The sequence below is a fragment of the Cervus elaphus genome, chromosome 9 (genome assembly GCF_910594005.1).
Source record: "Cervus elaphus chromosome 9, mCerEla1.1, whole genome shotgun sequence".
Classification (NCBI taxonomy): domain Eukaryota; kingdom Metazoa; phylum Chordata; class Mammalia; order Artiodactyla; family Cervidae; genus Cervus; species Cervus elaphus.
In genome coordinates, this window is record NC_057823.1 from 33,691,101 (window position 1) to 33,710,148 (window position 19,048).

General features: G+C 40.5%; 1 protein-coding gene across 3 annotated transcripts; it reads left to right on the forward strand.

Annotated features, from left to right (window-relative positions):
* Positions 1-3,392: 3,392 nt before the first annotated feature.
* Positions 3,393-18,914, forward strand: LOX (lysyl oxidase). 3 transcript variants are annotated; one of them, XM_043912275.1, is made up of 8 exons: positions 3,393-3,509; positions 3,746-4,670; positions 5,020-5,128; positions 6,201-6,338; positions 7,884-8,040; positions 11,350-11,445; positions 11,812-11,927; positions 15,383-18,914. In XM_043912275.1, the coding sequence occupies exons 2-8, from the start codon at positions 4,031-4,033 to the stop codon at positions 15,387-15,389; spliced, it is 1,263 nt and encodes a 420-aa protein (XP_043768210.1). In that variant the 5' UTR covers positions 3,393-3,509; positions 3,746-4,030; the 3' UTR covers positions 15,390-18,914. The 3 variants fall into 3 exon arrangements, with proteins under 3 accessions (XP_043768210.1, XP_043768211.1, XP_043768209.1); XM_043912274.1 differs by lacking the exon at positions 3,393-3,509 and having other exon boundaries at positions 3,634-4,670; XM_043912276.1 differs by lacking the exons at positions 3,393-3,509; positions 15,383-18,914 and having other exon boundaries at positions 3,633-4,670; positions 11,812-11,931.
* Positions 18,915-19,048: the final 134 nt, after the last annotated feature.

Consider the following 19,048-nt stretch of genomic DNA (forward strand, 5'->3'; position numbering starts at 1 on the left):
GGGCAGACACTGCAGTTTAAATTTTTGATATTGATATTCTATTGATAGACCCTTGAAAAATAGCATGATTCCATCTCTCTTCCTCTTATGCTACATACTGCAGAACTGCCCACAAAAGAAGGCCTTAAGGTCAAAGTGGAATCAGTTATGGATCTTACTAAAGCTAAAAGTAAAGGTATGGATGTAGTTACAGTTATTAATGATTATTTCAGTGATGAGTAGAAGGAACTGTTGTTTCTCCAATTTTGTGAATAATAGTTTTGTCATTGAACAGAAGGCACAATGTGTGGCTAGACTGTGTCTTGTAGCATTTGCAAATACTTTCAATCTTCCCCAATGTGCAAGCCACATGTTTGTTTTCAGCTGGCTGAGTCATAAGGCAGAGAGTTTAGAGAAAGTGGAAGAGAAAGAAAATTAACTAAGGATTCATTAGGAAGTATAACAAAAGATCTCCCCCCACTCCCACCAAGGCAGTGTCGTATGTGTTTAAAAGAAAATAAAGTGTACACATTGCTATTCTAGTTGCTTTATTCTGACAATTTTTTAAGTCTGTTGGAGTAAATTTGATTAAAAAAAAAAAAAGATGGACTTCATTCAGCCATAAATTTTGATGAGTTAATCAATTGACATTCATTGAGTGCTCAGGTGTGCAAATCACCATTACAGTATACTACACTTCACAGTATCACAAGATTCAAGAAATTTGTAAATCAAATGTATATTCAATTTCTGGTGGAAAATATGTAAAAATGGAAAATGGCCATCTGCACACTCTCACACATTGAATACATCTAAAGTTGCAAAGTCCAACTAAAGGAGTTATTCAATTAAATGTTAATAATCATAAAGAAAAACTATAGTGAATGAAAGAGCTGATGAATGATATGTTTAGTTGGTTTTCCTCCCCCACTGCTTGAAGTGGGGGAAGTTTCAACAAAGCTCAGTCAGCCCCACCGTGCAACTGGGTAGGGGAAGTTTCCAAAAGGAAAATACAGTTGTTGTGGCCAGAAAATTCCAGTTACATGAAAGGAACTGGAATTACTTGGATATTCACAAAAGTCAGTGGTTTTAAAAGAGGGAAAACGCTTTAGAAAGGATTTGGGTTAATCCTTGAATCCTGCATATAACTAAGAGTCAGGGAAAGTAAGTCAGCTGTCCAAAGATACACAGCTTTTTATGTAAATACCAGGATTAGAAGCTAGAGTATTCTATCCAAGATTCAGGAAAAATTTCCTACCCTTCCATTAAGGGCTACTCTGGTCTGCCACTCTCACAGTCTGAACTCTACGGCAGAGTTCTTCCCTCAGCACCGTGTGGTCAAGGCCTAGTGGTTGCGGCTTCTCTTTCCTGGGGAATGAGCTCGTCCTGGCTGAATACAGAGCATTCTTCTGATGACAGATAATTACACTCTCTCTCTTCCTGCTTCTCCTATAATCTGGCCTGTCCATCCAAATTATATACACCTGCTTCTTCTTTTTATTCCTTCTCTGCGTGGGTTTGGGGAATTGAGTAGTTTAAGTTCTGCAGTAAGTTCATAAAATGATAGAGAAGCCTCTGAACTTCATACAGAGGGATAGCATGGCTGACCTGCCATCCATGGGATCTGCCCTTGAACTTTTACCTTCATCATGTAAGTAAGACATTTGGCAATACCAGAAAGTTTCCACCTGACACCTGCTTATGACCAAGGATGGTGTGTGGTCAGGGTCATAGCAAAATCTAGCTTGACTGAAGTGAAGTGAAGTCGCTCAGTCGTGTATGACTCTTTGAGAACCCATGGACTGTAGCCTACCAGGCTCCTCCATCCACGGGATTTTCCAGGCAAGAGTACTGGAGTGGATTGCCATTTCTGTCTCTAGGAATCTCTGAACAAAACAAATCTTTGAACAAAACCTTCTTCAGCTTGACTGAGTAACAGTCCAATCGATCACCTTGGATTCAGAATCACTAGCTCTGATTAGCTAAGAGAACCATCCTACCTTTGCCTTAGTGCCAGTCAGGGCTCTTGGGTAGAAAACAATAGGAACTGACTGCCCACACTCAGCCACAAAGGAATGCAGTGGAAAAATGAAAGGAAAAGCTGAAGAATCAGGCCTTTGAAGATACTGGCCTGAAACAGCTTAAGGGTAATCTGTGTAGCAAGAACTCACAGGAACTTTCTTTACTACCAGGAAGAGTGGGCTCCAACATTTCTGACCTCTGTGTACTGCTCAAGAGGTGAATTCTATGGAGATGGTTTGATGAGCCAAGCTTGAATCTCATGTCCACCGCTTGACGTGGTGAACTTGAAGTCCTGCACTCATATCATCAATGCAACTGGGTAGGGGGAGTTTCTAAAAGGAAAACACAGTTGTTCCAACCAGAAAAAAAGTGAAGTGGATGTTGGGAAGTCAAATCAGCAGAGGTTCACGACACAACCAAAATGTGGTGGTTAAACATCAAGAGGCAGAGACCAAGAGTGATAGGTGAATATTGAAGTATATCTTGACAATGGCCCAAACAATGATGAGCCCAGTGAAAAGGTTAATAAAACCTGGTTCCAAGTCTAGTTTAAATCAAGCTGTTAATTTTTATTTTTCCTTTGAAATACTTCCAGCGATACCCAAACCCGGAGTGGCATATGAGCAACTGGTCCACTAAACATCTCTTTCCAGTCAGCATGACCTACCTCCTACCCACATCCTCCTACTCATTCTCCCCTGGCCAATCTCATTCCTTTGTCTTCACCCAAATCTGAAGCCCAAGACTGTTTCTTCAGCAACCTCTTTGTTTAGCTTGGAAGATCAATTAAACACCACAGGATTCTTCATTGACTTTTCAACATTTAACAAATGGTTAAACTTTTTTTTTTTTTTAAATTCAAAGTCAAACCTCCTTATTAGACATACAAAGAGAAAAAATAAAAGCAGATGAAATGCTTATTTGAAACTGCCTTCTGAGTGCTTTCTGAGGCAGAATTTGCTCTAGTCCCCTTTGCTGAAACTTTCTGAGAGACACTGTGGAAGTGAAAGATGGTTCTTCACTTCCAAAGTACAAATCAGGCCGGCATTTTGAAAAGACAGGTTTATTCATCACTTCAGCGTTAGCTGGCTTTTCTCCCTGTAAAATTTTACTTTTGGTTATTAAAATAGTCACTGTAGGAAATAAATTTGTAATCCATTTCTCATATTACCTACACACAGAAAAACAAAATTTGATATCTTGGGGTTTATTTGCTGAGGGCGCTTCCCATAAAAGCAAGGGGTGTGCATTGGGAAATGTGTCTGGTTAACTCCTTATGGATAAATTAGTCACAACCTTTCCTCCGCCCACCCCATCCCCCCTTTCCCGACTCGCCCCCAGCACCCTCTCCACCTCCCGACTTCCCGCCTCTCCAGGGCTGGTGACCTAATAGCATTTTTCTTCATGCATATTTTGGCGTCGCCCCACGGCCTGGCTGCCTTTGCCTGTCTGAGTCTTTTGAAATTCCTGCATGTTCGCCCCAGATTAAGCCGAGTGTGTCTCAGGATGTGTGTTCCGTTTTGTTCTTTCCCCTTAACGCTCCCTGTGCAACGTGTCTGGGGGGAGGAGGACACGACGGGGAGGGGAGGGGAGGGAGGGGCAGAGGCGAGGAGCTGTCCGCCTTGCACGTTTCCAATCACATTACGTGAACAAATAGCAGAGGGGCGGCCGGGCCAGAACGGCTTGTGTAACTTTGCAAATGTGCCAGAAAGTTTAAAAATCTCTCCTCCTTCCTTCACTCCAGACACTGCCCGTTCGCCGGGGCCGCCACGCCGCTACCCGTCGCCTTCCAGAAGGACTGAGAAAGAGAAGAGAGGACAGTGCCACGTCTCACCAGCCGCCTTTACTGGAGAGGGTCTGCACCCACCCTAGGCATTGCTTGGTAGGGACTGAGATACGCGGGCGCCCAGCCCGCCTCCTCGGTTGAAGAGGTCTCCCTCCCTCACGTGACTTGAGCCCCGTATTGTTTTTTTTTCCCCCCCTCCGAGCTACGTCTTCCCGGAGTGGGGACAGTCCAGGAAAGGGAGCGATGCGCTTCGCCTGGACCGCACTCCTCGGGTCGCTGCAGCTCTGCGCACTCGTGCGCTGCGCCCCGCCGGCCGCCGGCCACCGGCAGCCCCCTCGCGAACAGGCGGCGGCTCCCGGCGCCTGGCGCCAGAAGATCCAATGGGAGAACAACGGGCAGGTGTTCAGCCTGCTGAGCCTGGGCTCGCAGTACCAGCCGCAACGGCGACGGGACCCCGGCGCCGCCGCCCCGGGGGCCGCCAACGCCACCGCCCCGCAGATGCGCACGCCAATCCTGCTGCTCCGCAACAACCGCACCGCGGCGGCGCGAGCGCGGACGGCCGGCCCCTTTGCAGCCTCAGCCGCAGCTGGCCGCCCCAGGCCCGCCGCCCGCCACTGGTTCCAAGCTGGCTACTCGACGTCTGGGGCCCAAGACGCTGGGACCTCGCGCGCTGATAACCAGACGGCACCGGGAGAGGTCCCGACGCTCAGTAACCTGCGACCGCCCAACCGCGTGGACGTGGACGGCATGGTGGGCGACGACCCGTACAACCCCTATAAGTACACCGACGACAACCCCTATTACAACTATTACGACACGTACGAAAGGCCCAGGCCTGGGAGCAGGTACCGGCCCGGATATGGCACCGGCTACTTCCAGTATGGTAAGCTCCCCCAAGTCTCCGCTAACTCCCGCGCACCGTTTCCCCAGCTCCGTGTCTCCCCGACGTGGCTGCCTGGGCGCGGCAGGCCTTGGTCCGTGCAGATCCCATCCCTCCCCCTGCGCTGGCCGAGGCAGCCCTGGAATTTGGTGCAAACCGCGCGCGCCTGGCCCCTCCTGCTTCGTTTCCACTTTACTTTGCAGCCCCAGGCGCCCCCATTCTTCTGCTACCCGCTGCCCAACACCGCAGTCCAGCTGACTGAAGGGTGAGGAGTAAGGCACATGAGGGACCCGAAGCCAGGGTGGGGGCCGCTAAATTGTCTCACTGCTTTGCCCATTGCCTGCTGACTTAGGTCTTCCGGACCTGGTGCCTGATCCCTACTACATCCAGGCGTCGACATACGTGCAAAAGATGGCCATGTACAACCTGAGATGCGCTGCGGAGGAAAATTGCTTGGCCAGGTACCAGCGGGGATCTCCTCGGCCTAGCTCCCCCGTCTTGGTTCCAGGGGGCTCCTCAGGTGCTTGGTCCTGACCACTCTTGTTCTGTGCAGACAAGGGTTGGGAAGCGGAACATGATCTCTCGGGCATGCTGACCTGGGTGGAGAATTAAAATTTGGAAGATTTCTGTGGGTTCTCTGACTTTCAAACCGTGGCATAAATCAGGGAGATTAAGCAAACCCTTAGCCTGGAGAGTGGAGGTCTCCTATTCTTTTTCCAAGATCCTTAAACTTTGGAGCCAACTGTTTCCAATGACGTTCTATTAAACTAGTATACCATGGAAAAAATACTGTAATGGAAGAGCTTGTTAAAACCCCCTCAGAACATTGGGGGCCACTTTGCCAGTGTGGCACCCCTCCGTTGGATGTCATTGTTTTCTTCTTTTGTTTGAAGTCACAATTAACTTAGTTGTTTTGGCATTACTTTAGCCAGAATAAGATCAGGAGCAAGAGCTTTGTTTTTGCATTAGTCCTAAAATAAAATCTTAGCAATTTGGGGAATGGAATTCCCTGAGTTTGCTGCTGGGAAACCAGCAGAGGGAGTAAAAGATGTTTTGATAAGACACACAATTTTTTTAAATGTAAAATAAGGTCATCGATAGTATTTGAATATATAGTCACACAAAATATTTTACAAGACACAGAGAAATGTTTATTTATTGTGTCAATTTCTTCCACTTCCTTTATAACTGTTAGGCTAAAAGCAGAGAAATCCAAGCTCATCATTTTCATTCCACTAGAGTCTTGCATCACACACCCCTGCATTCCCTATGGTAGTCTTACAGTAATGCCATTGCTTTAAAGAGTTACTAAATTATTTATCTTATCTGGGTATACTCTTTCAGGGTTATTTCCCCAATTTACATCTTCTTTAACTGGGTGAGAAAAAAATGTATGCAAAATGCTCTAGTCTTTTGGAACTGATAACCTTATTGGGAGAAGAGGGCAGTGAACTCTTGGAAGGTTTTGCTTGTAGTTTTGCCTTTAGTTCATATTCTGTGAAAATCATAATGTTTCTCTCTGTAAAATCACAGCACAGCATACAGGGCAGATGTCAGAGATTATGATCACAGGGTGCTGCTAAGATTTCCCCAGAGGGTGAAAAACCAAGGGACATCTGATTTCCTACCAAGTCGACCAAGATATTCCTGGGAATGGCACAGTTGTCACCAGTAAGTGATGGGACTCTTGGGTACTTTTGAGTTGCTTTTTTCACTTTACAGGTGATTCTTTTTATGTTTTCTAAGAGTTAACTTTTTGTTTTGAACTTTCTATTTTGTAGTAGGGTATAGCCGATTAACAATGTTGTGACAGTTTCAGGTAAATAGCGAAGGGACTCAGCCATACATACACATGTATCTATTCTCCCCCCAAAACCCCTCCTATCCAGGCTGCCATATACTATTGAGCAGAGTTCCATGTGTTATACAATAGGTCCTTGTTGGTCATCCATTTTAAATATAGCAGTGTGTACATGACCATCCCAAACTCCCTAACTATCCCTTCCTCCCCTGGCAACCGTAAGTTCATTTTCTAAATTATAGGTGATTCTTGATATGACAAATTCCTACACAAAGGGAGAAAATTGCTGTTATTTACACTTAGAATTTTTCTATATAATTTGACATAATCAAGGAAATCTATCTTTAGGATAATACAACAGTTACTATATATTGTTATCTTTTAAACTGGAAACTCTTTTAAGCCCAGCTTATTAAAACTGTTGATAAGATCACATCAGTTAGCTTCACTAGAATTTTATCCCAGTATACACAGCTAGGGCTTTCCTGGTGGTCAGTGGTAAAGAATCTACCTGCAATGCAGGAGACATGGGCTGAATCCCTGGGTTGTGAAGATCCTCTGGAGAAGGAAATGGCGACCCACTCCAGTATTCTTGCTTGGGAAATCCCATGGACAGAGGAGCCTGGCGGGTTGCAGTCCATGGTGTAGCAAAGAGTTGGACACGTCTTAGCAACTACACCACCACCACCAATTCTACAGTATGACTTGGTAACTTGCTTCAGTGTTCATTGCCAGGAAATCCTGTTTTATGTTCTTAAAATTTCTATAGTTTGAGCCATTACTTTTTGTCCTTTTCTTATGTGAGAAAATGAACAGTTCAGCACCTTCACTTAAATGAAATGAAAAAAAAAAATGTGAGCAACTACTTTGCTGATAAAGTAGATTTATAAATAAAAGTTTATACTAGTTAAATAAGAATGGTGGATAAAACATGCTTTTATTTCTCCTTTGCATTTTAGTATGGATTAAAATGTGTGAGAATACAGTTTTTAAAAATTTCACAGAAACCTCCCAAGAGAAAAGTGCTCTTCTCTTTTGGAATGAAACATCAGTAGTAGCAGCCAAAGGAGATAGATATACTAGAGAACATAGGACAAGTTTCACTTAAACAAAGATAATTTACTATCTCTGTTTTAATCTTCAAAGATGAAACAGGGTGAAGTAAAAAAGCAGAATACTAAAAATAAGTCTTTTTTTTCCTCATACCAAAGTTAAAGCCTTACCATTTTGATAGATTTTTGTCCTGGAAAAAAAAATCTAGCATGAATCTAGCTTTAAGAAGGTCAATTTGATCCTGATTTTGATGCGAAAACAAATGTGGGAAGCAGTGGAGGCGGGGGCGGGGGGTCCTCTAGAATCCTCACTGCTGTCTCTGTATGTTACTGACTGCTGTGTCTGTGTCCTGTGGACATTAGACATTACCACAGCATGGATGAATTCAGCCACTATGACCTGCTTGATGCCAGCACCCAGAGGAGAGTGGCTGAGGGCCACAAAGCGAGTTTCTGTCTTGAGGACACATCGTGTGACTACGGCTACCACAGGCGATTTGCATGTACTGCACACACACAGGTAGGATGGCAACCTGGGATCAGGAACCCACATGCTTCAGAGAGAAAACGCCATCTATTTTCCTTCCTCCTGCCCATCTTTGTGAAAAACTATTTTACTCAGGGAGTCATCTAGTCCAAATGGTAAATTATTGGGAAAAGGAAAGTGATGGCTCAATGATCCAAATTACTTTTAAAAAGTATTCCATCATCACAGAAGGTCAAGGTGCATACTTGCTGTGTTCCATAATGAAGAGCAGTAGTCTATAATCTGAAAAGATCGGAAAGGTTTCCCAGTTTTGCACTCATCCTGTATTCTTTGACTCAACCGGTAAGTTAACTTGTAGAAGAGGTATGTTTTGTCACCTGCAAAACTATCTCTCCATCTGAGCTAAAAATAGAATGGTGGTTGGGGTTAGCAAAAGGACAGAAATAAGTTTCTTAAAAAGCACTTTAAAAACGTCTCTTTTAATCATGCAGAGAAGAGCAGAAGGACAGTTTCTTTCTCCATGCATATATATTTAAACTTACGGTATAATTGATGTCAGATGTCCTTTGGATGGATTTTTAAAAATAGTGCTGTCCTAAGCAGTTTGTATGTCTTATAATGGGAAAATGTGTGTCAGTTAAAAGCCGCGCCAGTATTTCCATAAGAAACCCTAATTTGTAAAAGGACATTATAATTTTACTCCAGCAGAAATCTTGGCAGGGAGTAGTGAATATACGTAACTCAGGGCACAAGGATCAGCAGCTGGCATCTTGGGAAGCAAATTCGAGGGCTGTGGCAGGAAGCTTTCTGGTGACCTAAATATTATCATTGCTTCTTTCTCTGGGCTTAAAACATCATAGCAATTGGAAGGCGAAAGGTTCAGTTCCTCTCACCCTGGGGCAGCGCTTACGCTAGGAAAAAGATGTGACCTCACATCACACGGGTGTTTGTGTAGAGGTTCCCTTTTCACACAGTGGGCCCCAAGTCCCACGGCACCTGCCAGCACAGGGTACCTCGAGTTTACTCTCTTCACTTAGGAGAAGAGGCACTCTGAACAGCTCAATGCTGAAATATTTGAATCTAAGACTATAGGCACCTATAGCATATGAATCCCCCAACTCCTCGGTGGCTGACCCTACTACATTTTATGTGGTAGCTTTCTTATTAATTATCCTCCATTTATATCCTGTTTAACCACTATTCACTAGATCTTACATTACAAATGACTAAGGTATTTGTGTTTTTCACTACACTGGTTGTCTCTTGAACATGGGCTTCCTTTAAAGGGAAAAAAAGTTCTCACAAAGCTCCACTGTTGACTTAGTTGTATTATAACCCTTTTAAATGTATCCAAATATAAAACTAGATATAACTTCTTTATATTTATACTCTCAGATAAATTCTTGGGCTTCCTTTCCCTCAGTTGGTAAAGTATCCGCCTGTAATGTGGGAGGACCTGGGTTTGATCAGGTCTTGATCCCTGAGTTGAGACGATCCCCTGCAGAAGGGAAAGGCTACCCACTCCAGTATTCTGGACTGGAGAATTCCATGGACTGTATAATCCATGGGGTTGCAAAGAATTTGCATATTAAATATATATGAAGCTAGAAATTACATTCACCTCATTCATTTATGTAATAGCTACGTTTGGCTAAAACCAAATAGTTAATTTATATAGTCTTGGCTGTGGTTCTGCATTTTTTAAGTTTTTAAAGTTTGAATACAGGAAATGCCTGTTTGCTTACTGCCGTGAAAAACCGCTTTTTTTGTTTGCCAGTTCAAATAATCAAAACTTATACTTAAATTCTGTCATCTGAGTAAGGTAGAGTGCCAATATCAGCATTCTTTAAAGTGCTCTTGTTCACCTGAAGGTAAGATAAGCAGGTATCTAATTCAGTGAGTCCCTTACAGCGCCATGAAGGTGCTACTAGTAGTAGAAGTAGCAACAATCATAGCTAACACTGAGTATATACTCTGTGCCAGAATAAGAATTATGTGCTGGAATATTGACTACTCAGCATAAGGTTACAGGTTGGTATGGACCAGCAGGGGAAAACAGTTCTCACCGCAGCGGCACAGGTCCTTTCTGGTTTGCCGGTCTGTACTATTGTGTCCCGTATGAGAACACAGTGCTCCCCCGTTCTTCCCGAATCGAGCCACAGGCAAACCAGCATGGGTACAGCATGTTCCAAATGATTCTGCCCTCTCTCTGGAGGCCACGGTGGTCTTAAGCACCAAACAATACTGAGTTTAAATGACTGCAGCCTATTCTTTTAAATTTACTTTGATTAGTATTAGAATGAAAATACAACAGTGAAAACTTTTGATAAAGAACCAGTGGAATCAAGAATATACCTATGGATTCCAATTTGAGCAAATTTCTCCAGACTAACTTGCTGGAGGGCAAGGGACATATCAGTGGTGTTTTTCTCCTCTCAGCCGCTAGAAGGCACTCATTTACTACTGAAGTGAGTATCTGAGCAAGTAGAGTTGACGTGGCATTCATCCCTTTAACACAACAAAATATTCAGTGATGATGTGAGAAAGATTACAGCGTGGTGGTTACAAACAGGGACCCTGGACCCCAAATGCCTAAACCCAAAACCAGCTCAGCCACTTACCAGCTGTTTATTCTTGTATGAGCTATTTGACCTTAAACAGCCTTAGTTTCTTCATTCATAAAATGCATTAATACTACCTCCTCCCTTGTGTAGTTGTGAGAATTAAATTTGTATATATATAACATGCTTAAAATTGCTCCTGGCACATAATACATACTTCATAAGTGTTAACTATTCAAAAATGCAATAAGACTCCATACTTAAGGAGCTTATAATCTCTAGTAGATTGATTCTTATATAGGATGATTTTAATATAGAGAATAGAAGGATAAATAGCATAAAATGTATACACAAACTGAGTATCATGGGCTTTCAGAGTATAGGAAGGTAATTTCCAAGAACAGAAATTGGAGAGAGTTCCATTGATAACAAGACATTTGAGCTAAATTGATTATTATGTGGCCTTTATTCCTGAACTGGTAATATTCAAGGATTTTGGTGGAGGCCTATTTTGTCACTTAAGATTGTATTTATCACTAGTGATTTATTACACTTTTAAGCGAGATGTACTACTACTTATATTAGTCCTGTATTTTTTTTAGCTGGAGGTGCTATAAGGCTGAGTAATATATACTTCTCAAAGGAGATGCAATATAAGTATAGTTTTATGTCAAACTCTTGTAAGTACTAATTAAAATTTAATTTGCAAATAATAAGCATATTCTTTAGCACATTCTAACCATATACCATCCTTTTAATTTTTGAATTTTATTTGTTTCAGGGCTTGAGTCCTGGCTGCTATGATACCTATAATGCAGACATAGACTGCCAGTGGATTGATATCACTGATGTCAAACCTGGAAACTATATTCTCAAGGTAGAGAACTTTGACTATATACCCATAATGTATTTCAATTGTAACTTGGTGGGCTTGTTCTCTGGAGTCAAATGTTAAATATTCATGGTCCTGCAAGCAATTATACATCTTCTACAACTACTTCTAAACCAACCTAGATATATTTTAAAAATTCTTATTTGAAAAAACTTTATGGAAAAAGATACAGCCTCCTTCAAAAACTTCTCCAGAGTTGAACCACATGCCTAACTTACACCTTCTTCCTTGCCTGATTTAGTTGAATTATGCTGCCTCTATTTTAGCCTCCATCCTGGAAAGAGGAAAAAAATTAACCAGTAAACACTGCTGATGAAATCTGAAACACAGATGATGTTTTTTTCTGCCTAGGTCAGTGTGAATCCCAGCTATCTGGTGCCTGAGTCGGACTATTCCAACAATGTTGTCCGCTGTGAAATTCGCTACACAGGACATCACGCGTATGCCTCGGGCTGCACAATTTCACCGTGAGTCCCATTTGCCTAGCTAAGTAATTCTCTTGACGATGAATTTTAGTTCACTGGTAGGCATTTTACAAGTACATCTGTTTTCACTACTACTGCAGCTTCCTTGTAAAATAGGTCAAAGGTAGAAAGTGATAGAGAGTCTGCACTATCATATAATTGGAGCCGATCCTTTTTAGATAATGCTAGAAAACAGAGTCGCAGATTTGATCCCTGGAAGATCCCCTGGAGAGGGAAATGGCACCCCATTCCAGTATTCTTGACTGGGAGATCCCATGGACAGAGGAGCCTGGTTAGCTATATAGTCCATGGGATTATAAAAGAGATAGATACAACCTAGGGACTAAACAAAAACAAGAGAATGGAGGAGGAGATATGCTCAGATTTTTAATCACCCTGAAACTTAGACAAGACACAGAACACATTTATTTACCCACAAAGCCTGTGTTGCAGCTGAATCTGTAAAATATGCAGTATGCAGTGTGGGTGACCTTGTGAGAGCCCAAAGACTTGGGTTTCTGGCCTCTTCCTCATAGTCCATGATGGAGCCCTGAAAAAATTCCTAGAGTTCTTCAAAATACACTTTGAAAGTCACTGCCTTAAAGTACACAACTGAAGAGGTCAGACCACCTGTTCTGTGGAAATCAAGACTCCACATATTTGAGTTCTTCAAACACAATAGGGAAATACCTTGCAAAAGAAGGGCTGTGTGGCGATGCCTTCATAATTTTTCTAGTCCTAAAGCCCTTCTTTGGATGAAATTTTAGAAGGAGTCCCAGCAGTTATTACAGACATGTTGCTTTGATGAGAGTAATTAAAGAAAGGTGCAGTTTTACCTCCTTGTGTCTCTGTCCCACCCTGACCCGTGGCACTGCCTGCCCTAGTGATGCTGGGTTACAGATTCTAACTACATATGCCACCTGGGAGGGCTGCCTTCCCAACAATAAGAATACCATGAGAGTGATACTAAACACAAGCCAGGTTTGCTGTGATGTGAGAGAGGCACGAGTTAGTAGAAAGGTGTCTGACAGAACCACACCGGAAACTTAATAGAAATTTTCCCCTGTTACACAAACCAGGGCCATGATCACTGCACATGAACCTGTAGCTTGTGGGCTTTCTGAACTCCACGGGAACCTATCTGGCTGTGCACATTTTGCCAACTACTAGGGAGCTAGTAGCCAGGGGAAAGGTGGAACTTAAGGCAGCCCATGCTGGGCACTGTGGACTGGGCTACATTCACCTTGGAGAGGAGCCTTTTCCTTATTTCCACGAAGGAGCAAAGCCTGTGTTTTTTAAGTGTTATCATAGCATTAGAGACATCTGTAGTCTATGACAAACGAAGGCGTAGGACTGAAAGAAGATTATCAAATAAATTCTTCTGAACATGCCTGGAATACAGAAAAACTGGCTGGGTTTATGGCCTCACAGTATAACTGAAAATCCCCAGAAAAGGATTATAACTTAATTTAAAATTATTAATTTCTCTTAATTTTTATAATTCCATAATTTATTCACTCCTTATTTATTCACTGGCACTTTAATTTTTGATACAATATTTAAATTCCATGGGGGCGTGCTAAAATAAAATGCATTAGAAACAGGAGGACCTCTGCAATGATAAGCTAAGTGACTCTCAGATACAACTGCTGACCTCCTATGAGGAAAAAGTCTGAGAGGTTGATTCTATTGTTGTATAGGAAGTGGCTTGCTTGCAGTAGAATCCATTGGGTTGGATATTGACAGACATTTAGAGCAAATAAAAACTGTTACTCTGTTCCAGGAGAGAGTTTCTTTCTCTTTTTTTATTTTAGCCAGTTGTCACTGACTGTAAATTATAAGAGTGGTTGATGAGAAACTTTAATGACCAATACGGATCAGATGAAAATATGCAAAAGTGAAAGGACCCACAGGTAGTGATTTGTAATGAAATAACAATCTCATACATATCTGTGAGTGAAAAATAATGGGAGAAGTACAAAAACCTTGACTTAAACCCCTACCTTCAGGAGAATGATGCTCACCTCTTATATTTTGACTCTCAGTTCCACCTCCCTTGATGGGGATCAGAGTTCAGGGGAAGGAGAAATTTTCTCTGGCTGTGGCTTTAGGATAGCACATGAATTGGACCTTGAGGGCTGAGGAGGACCGTAAGGAGGGCCATGCTAGGAGGAGTCAACATCACTCACAACTACATGGCAAGAAGAAATTGCAGGGCCTGTTTGGAAAAGCAAGTTAGCCTGGCTAAGGCATGAATTTCATGGGCAAAAAGAATGGGAAAGTTGGGATGAGATCAAAGTGAGCACTGAAGAGCAAGCTGAAAAGTCTGAACTTCATCCTGGTGACCATGGGGAGTCCCTGAGGTTTCCTGAGCAAGGTGTGTATCTTGCCTAAAGCCACGTGGTCGCTCAGTGACTCTCTAAGCAGCAGTGTGTGATTCCCTTGGTAATGTTATTGTCATTAAAAAAAAAAAAAACCTCTTAAAGACATATCATCTCTTAGTTCACTGGTTGTTTTTCATGCTAATCAAATATCTGAGAGCATTCTCTGTGTGTCTGACTCTTTGGGACCCCGTGGACTGTAGCCCACCAGGCTCCTCTGTCCATAGGATTTCCCAGGCAAAAATACTGGAGTGGGTTGCCATTTCCTTCTCCAGGGGATCTTCCTGACCTAGAAACTGAACCTGGGTCTCCTGCACTGCAGGCAGATTCTTTACCATCTGAGCCACCAGGTATCGGTTTGTAAAAACACCCAGTAAGAAAGTGTGTGCCTTGGGTGGATCCCCTCTCTCATTTTCCTTACTGTAATCCCAACGAGTGACCCCGGTGACTCTGTGGCCCAGTTCAGTTCTAAGATACCATGATTAAGTTCTTTTTTCACAGAAACTACTTGGGAGTAAATTCACAGAAATTATTTGGAAACTGATGGTTTATAATCTGGACTAAGTGATTCTTATTTCATGCACACAGGGATCTGTGATCACAATATAAATACAGTATTTGATTTACTGGCTTTGACCCAGCCTTGGCCTGTTAGTGTAACATTCTACATCCAGAACCTTGCTGGGAAACCACCAATGCAGGACAGTATGGCGGTCATGAGCCTGCTTTTCGCTGGGCCTGCCACACTAGCTGCACAGAGTGAGCGCACTTGGCCGGGCCTGGTGGTCCTGTAAGCCCTGCCTTACTCTTACAGGTTTCAGAGGGTGTTCCTTTTAACCCTAAACATCAAGTGCGTAGGTATCAGGCATAAACTTTCTCCTATTGACATAGTCACTATCTTCAAATCATGTATTAAATAATGTATTAATGGATAATTTCAGAAGGTGACTGTTGCATAGGTGGAAGGAAATTGTCATATATATATATATTTTTAAAGGTGACTTTAAACTTGTCTACTATACTCAATCAGAGTATTATCAGGTTAATAACTTGTTTTATTTTGTTTTCTTAATATAGGTATTAGAAAGCAAGCCAAAACTCCCAAAGGATATATCAGTGCCTGGTGTTCTGAAGTGGAAAAAAAATAGATTAACTTCAGTAGGATTTATGTATTTTGAAAGAGAGAACAGAAAACAACAAAAGAATTTTTGTTTGGACTGTTTTATAACAAAGCACATAACTGGATTTTGAACATTTCAATCGGCATTATTTGGGAAATTTTTAACATTATTATTCACATTACTTTGTGAACTAACACAGTGTTTCACCTCTGTAATTGCACACTTGGTTCTTTCAGAGAAATCCAAATTTCTTATGCTTCTTCTGAAATTATAGTGCAAAAGGAAAAAAAAATTCGAGGAATGAGTCAAAATTATTTTAAACTGAGAATTTTCTAAAGTTCTAAAACTTTAGTGAACCGTAATAATAACTGGCTTATATATGTCCTAGCATAGATCACTTTAGAAATGAAGCTCCTACTGTTTAAATAGATATGGACACATTTGGTGCTGAGGGAGGAACAAACAGGTTACCATTGGTGTCAAGAAATGTTACTATATAGCAGAGAAATGGCAATATATGTATTCAGATAGTTACATCCCTATATAAAATTTGTTTACATTTTAAAAATTAGTAGATAAACTCCTTTCTTTCTGTCAAGTGTACAAGTTCATTCTGACTTAAGTCAGCTTTTGTTTTGGAACAAATTAAGTAATTGAGCTGCCCAACTTGTGTCTGACATTTGTTGATGCGCCCCTCTATTCTTTAATTTTACTGTGGGCAGAGACCTTTTCAGTGACATTTGTAAAATTACTGTTTTGGGGATCTGCTATACATAGGACAACTGTATCAATGGGAAGTCGTTCTGATGATAGATGTGATACATTCAAAGATAGTATGCATTTTAGTATCTTTAACTATTAGCCAAAAAAATTTCCTTGCTGACATAAAAATCATACAGAAAAGTCCCCCAGACCACAACTGTCTCTAAAATACTTAGAAATATTAGTGAGAAACTTAGGATTTTCAACTTTTCTACACTTTTTAAAATGATCAGCTTTAAAAAGAGTAAGATTAACAATTTTTAAATTATCCAGAATAGATGACATAATGTATTTGGATACATGAACATTATCCTAGGTCATCTAGGAATTAGTCATATGTGATTTTTGTGTGTGTATCTGAAATATTGTACAAACTAGCAAAGCACATAGCATTACATACTTGAGACGTTGGTGAATAAGGGGGGAAAAAAAAGGACAGCTTTCTGCAAAACCAAAGAGTGTGTTGCATAATGAGACAGCTGTGATTTTATTTTAAACTGTGAAACCATGTGCCACATCATAATTAGGAGAATTTCTTTTTTTCCTAGATTCAAAAGATGCAGAAAGAGATCAAATTACACTTTTTAAGTTAGCGGTGCTGAAGCAGAAGTTTTCCTCTCTTAACCAGTATTAAAATCTTAAGCAAGGTATTTCCAGTGCCAAGACACATTAGGTAGAATTTTAAAAGGAGTGGCGTCCCTATATTGTGTCATACAGTTGTAAAGTTAGCACCAACTACCAACCATTCTTCACTCACCGAGTGCTTTGCACTGTAAGAAGGGCTAGAGGTGGGCAGTCATCAGGGGAGATAGAGCGGGCTGCAGGAGCCTCATCTGCCAGGCACACACTTACCGTGAGACAATACAGACAGCTTGATAGAGACCCAGAATTTCCATTGAGCTAGTATCTGAGCTATGGAATAGCTTCTTTGATGTACCTCTTTGCCTTCGATCGCTTTTAGTTTTAAGATTGTAGAATGATCCTTTAAAATTGTAATCTTTTCTAATAGAGATATTTTAATATACTTGCTTTTTTTAAAAAACAAAAACTACTGTCAGTATTAATACTGAGCCAGACTGGCATCTACAGATTTAAGACCTATCATTTCATCAAGATTCTTACCCCTATACTAAAAGCTAGCTAATATCATGGCCTTTGGATACATATGAGAAGATGTGTTTACTATCATTCCATGGGCCTTCCATCTGTGTGTAAATCCATCATCATTTGAGGGCCTAAAATATACTAGGGACTAACATGCTAGGCATTAGGATATGAAAAAGGCTGTCCCTAACCTCATTAAGTATTCAAAATGTCATTATTACTCATTAGGTTCAGCTTATCTCATTTTTAACATCATAAGTACATGTCTAAAAAATTTCTATTTTAAGCACTATTGTTTTTCATGACCATATTTTATTAAAAAATAAGTTTAAAATAAATATATATATGCATGTATGTGTTACTAATAATTAAAACTATGTTTCCAATCCCTGAAATCTCTGCTTTTTAAATATAACACATACTATTTCATTGATTTTGGAAAAAAAATCAAAAGGTTAAAGATTTTCACTTACTCCTTATATAAATATTCCTCCCCACCCCTAATCACTCCTAAACACTCCCAAATATTAATTTAACACTCAGTATTTTTGAACCTCAAAGAATCTCTTTTCTGAATAACCACCAAAACTCACAGATAATGATTAGTTGGTAAAATGCATCCATTAATAAAAAACATAATCCAGACTTACCAAACTCTAAATAAAAAAAATCTTTTAAACAGGAAGTAGAAATGAAACAAAGAATTTTGAGTACTGAAAAGAGACTGGTTTTTAAACACAGACTGTGAAAAAATAGGAAGATAACTTAGTGAGTCTTCCATATGCCATATTAGTGGCCTCATAATTCAGACCACAGTTTGTATTAGAGATGTCTTGCCTTCTAAGGCTAGGGTTCAGTCTCACATAACTTGCCTATTTCCAGGACATCTCTATATTTTTACATAATGACATTCATAATTGCTAATTATTTACTAGACATTATTTTTAATAATGAAGAACAAATTTTTTTTTTCTCCTTGACCTCATAAGAGATCATCACACTCATAATCTTCTCAATATTCAGACTGTAGAGAAAATGCAGTTCACTAAAATCATGGTACTAAGAATTTCTCTTTACCAAATTATGTTAAAATACTGAAATTCTGATCAGAAGACATTTTGTTTTAAAAATAACTTGTTTTGATACTAACAGTATAATTAATAAGTAAAACTACCCTTTTCTATATTTTTATGTTTAGAATTCATATCACAATCAATAGCCACATTTCATTCCCAGCTACCAAAAGTCTTGGGCCACTTTTGAATGCTTAAAGCATGTCATTTATCCTTCTAATCAAAATGGTGCTGAATTATTTCAACTTGAATGTAAAATGTGTTGTCTTAGCTCACAGGATATAAACATTTAATATATAACTGCTTGCTATGAACTAAGTAACATGTGATTTGGTATTGTAATGTTTTTAATGAAGTTTTAGTTTCTTCCAAATTTTTCAGGAACACTAGTTGTAAAACATTTTTAACTTTTTTTTGAAGAGCTCTTATTTTAAATGCCCAGACACTGGCTTTATAATCTTCTTTACACTCTCACATTCTTTTATTATATGCCTATACTATGATTGCAAGATTATGTAAAAATGCCTTGAATAAATGATTTCAAGTGTCTAGAGTGGTCATTTGTTGTTACATATAAATAAATGATATGAATTTCACTTAGATTAAGATCTTAAAGCCATGTGTATGGTTGGTGATTTTGCTTAATTGCCTTTTATATTAACAAACTCTTTATCAAGCTCACA

Coding starts and splice junctions, on each gene's coding strand:
- LOX (XM_043912275.1), top strand. CDS start 4,031: ATGCGCTTCGCCTGGACCGCACTCCTCGGGTCGCTGCAGCTCTGCGCA. Junction 4,671..5,019: donor CACCGGCTACTTCCAGTATG/GTAAGCTCCCCC, acceptor CTGCTGACTTAG/GTCTTCCGGACCTGGTGCCT. Junction 11,446..11,811: donor CTGGAAACTATATTCTCAAG/GTAGAGAACTTT, acceptor TTTTCTGCCTAG/GTCAGTGTGAATCCCAGCTA.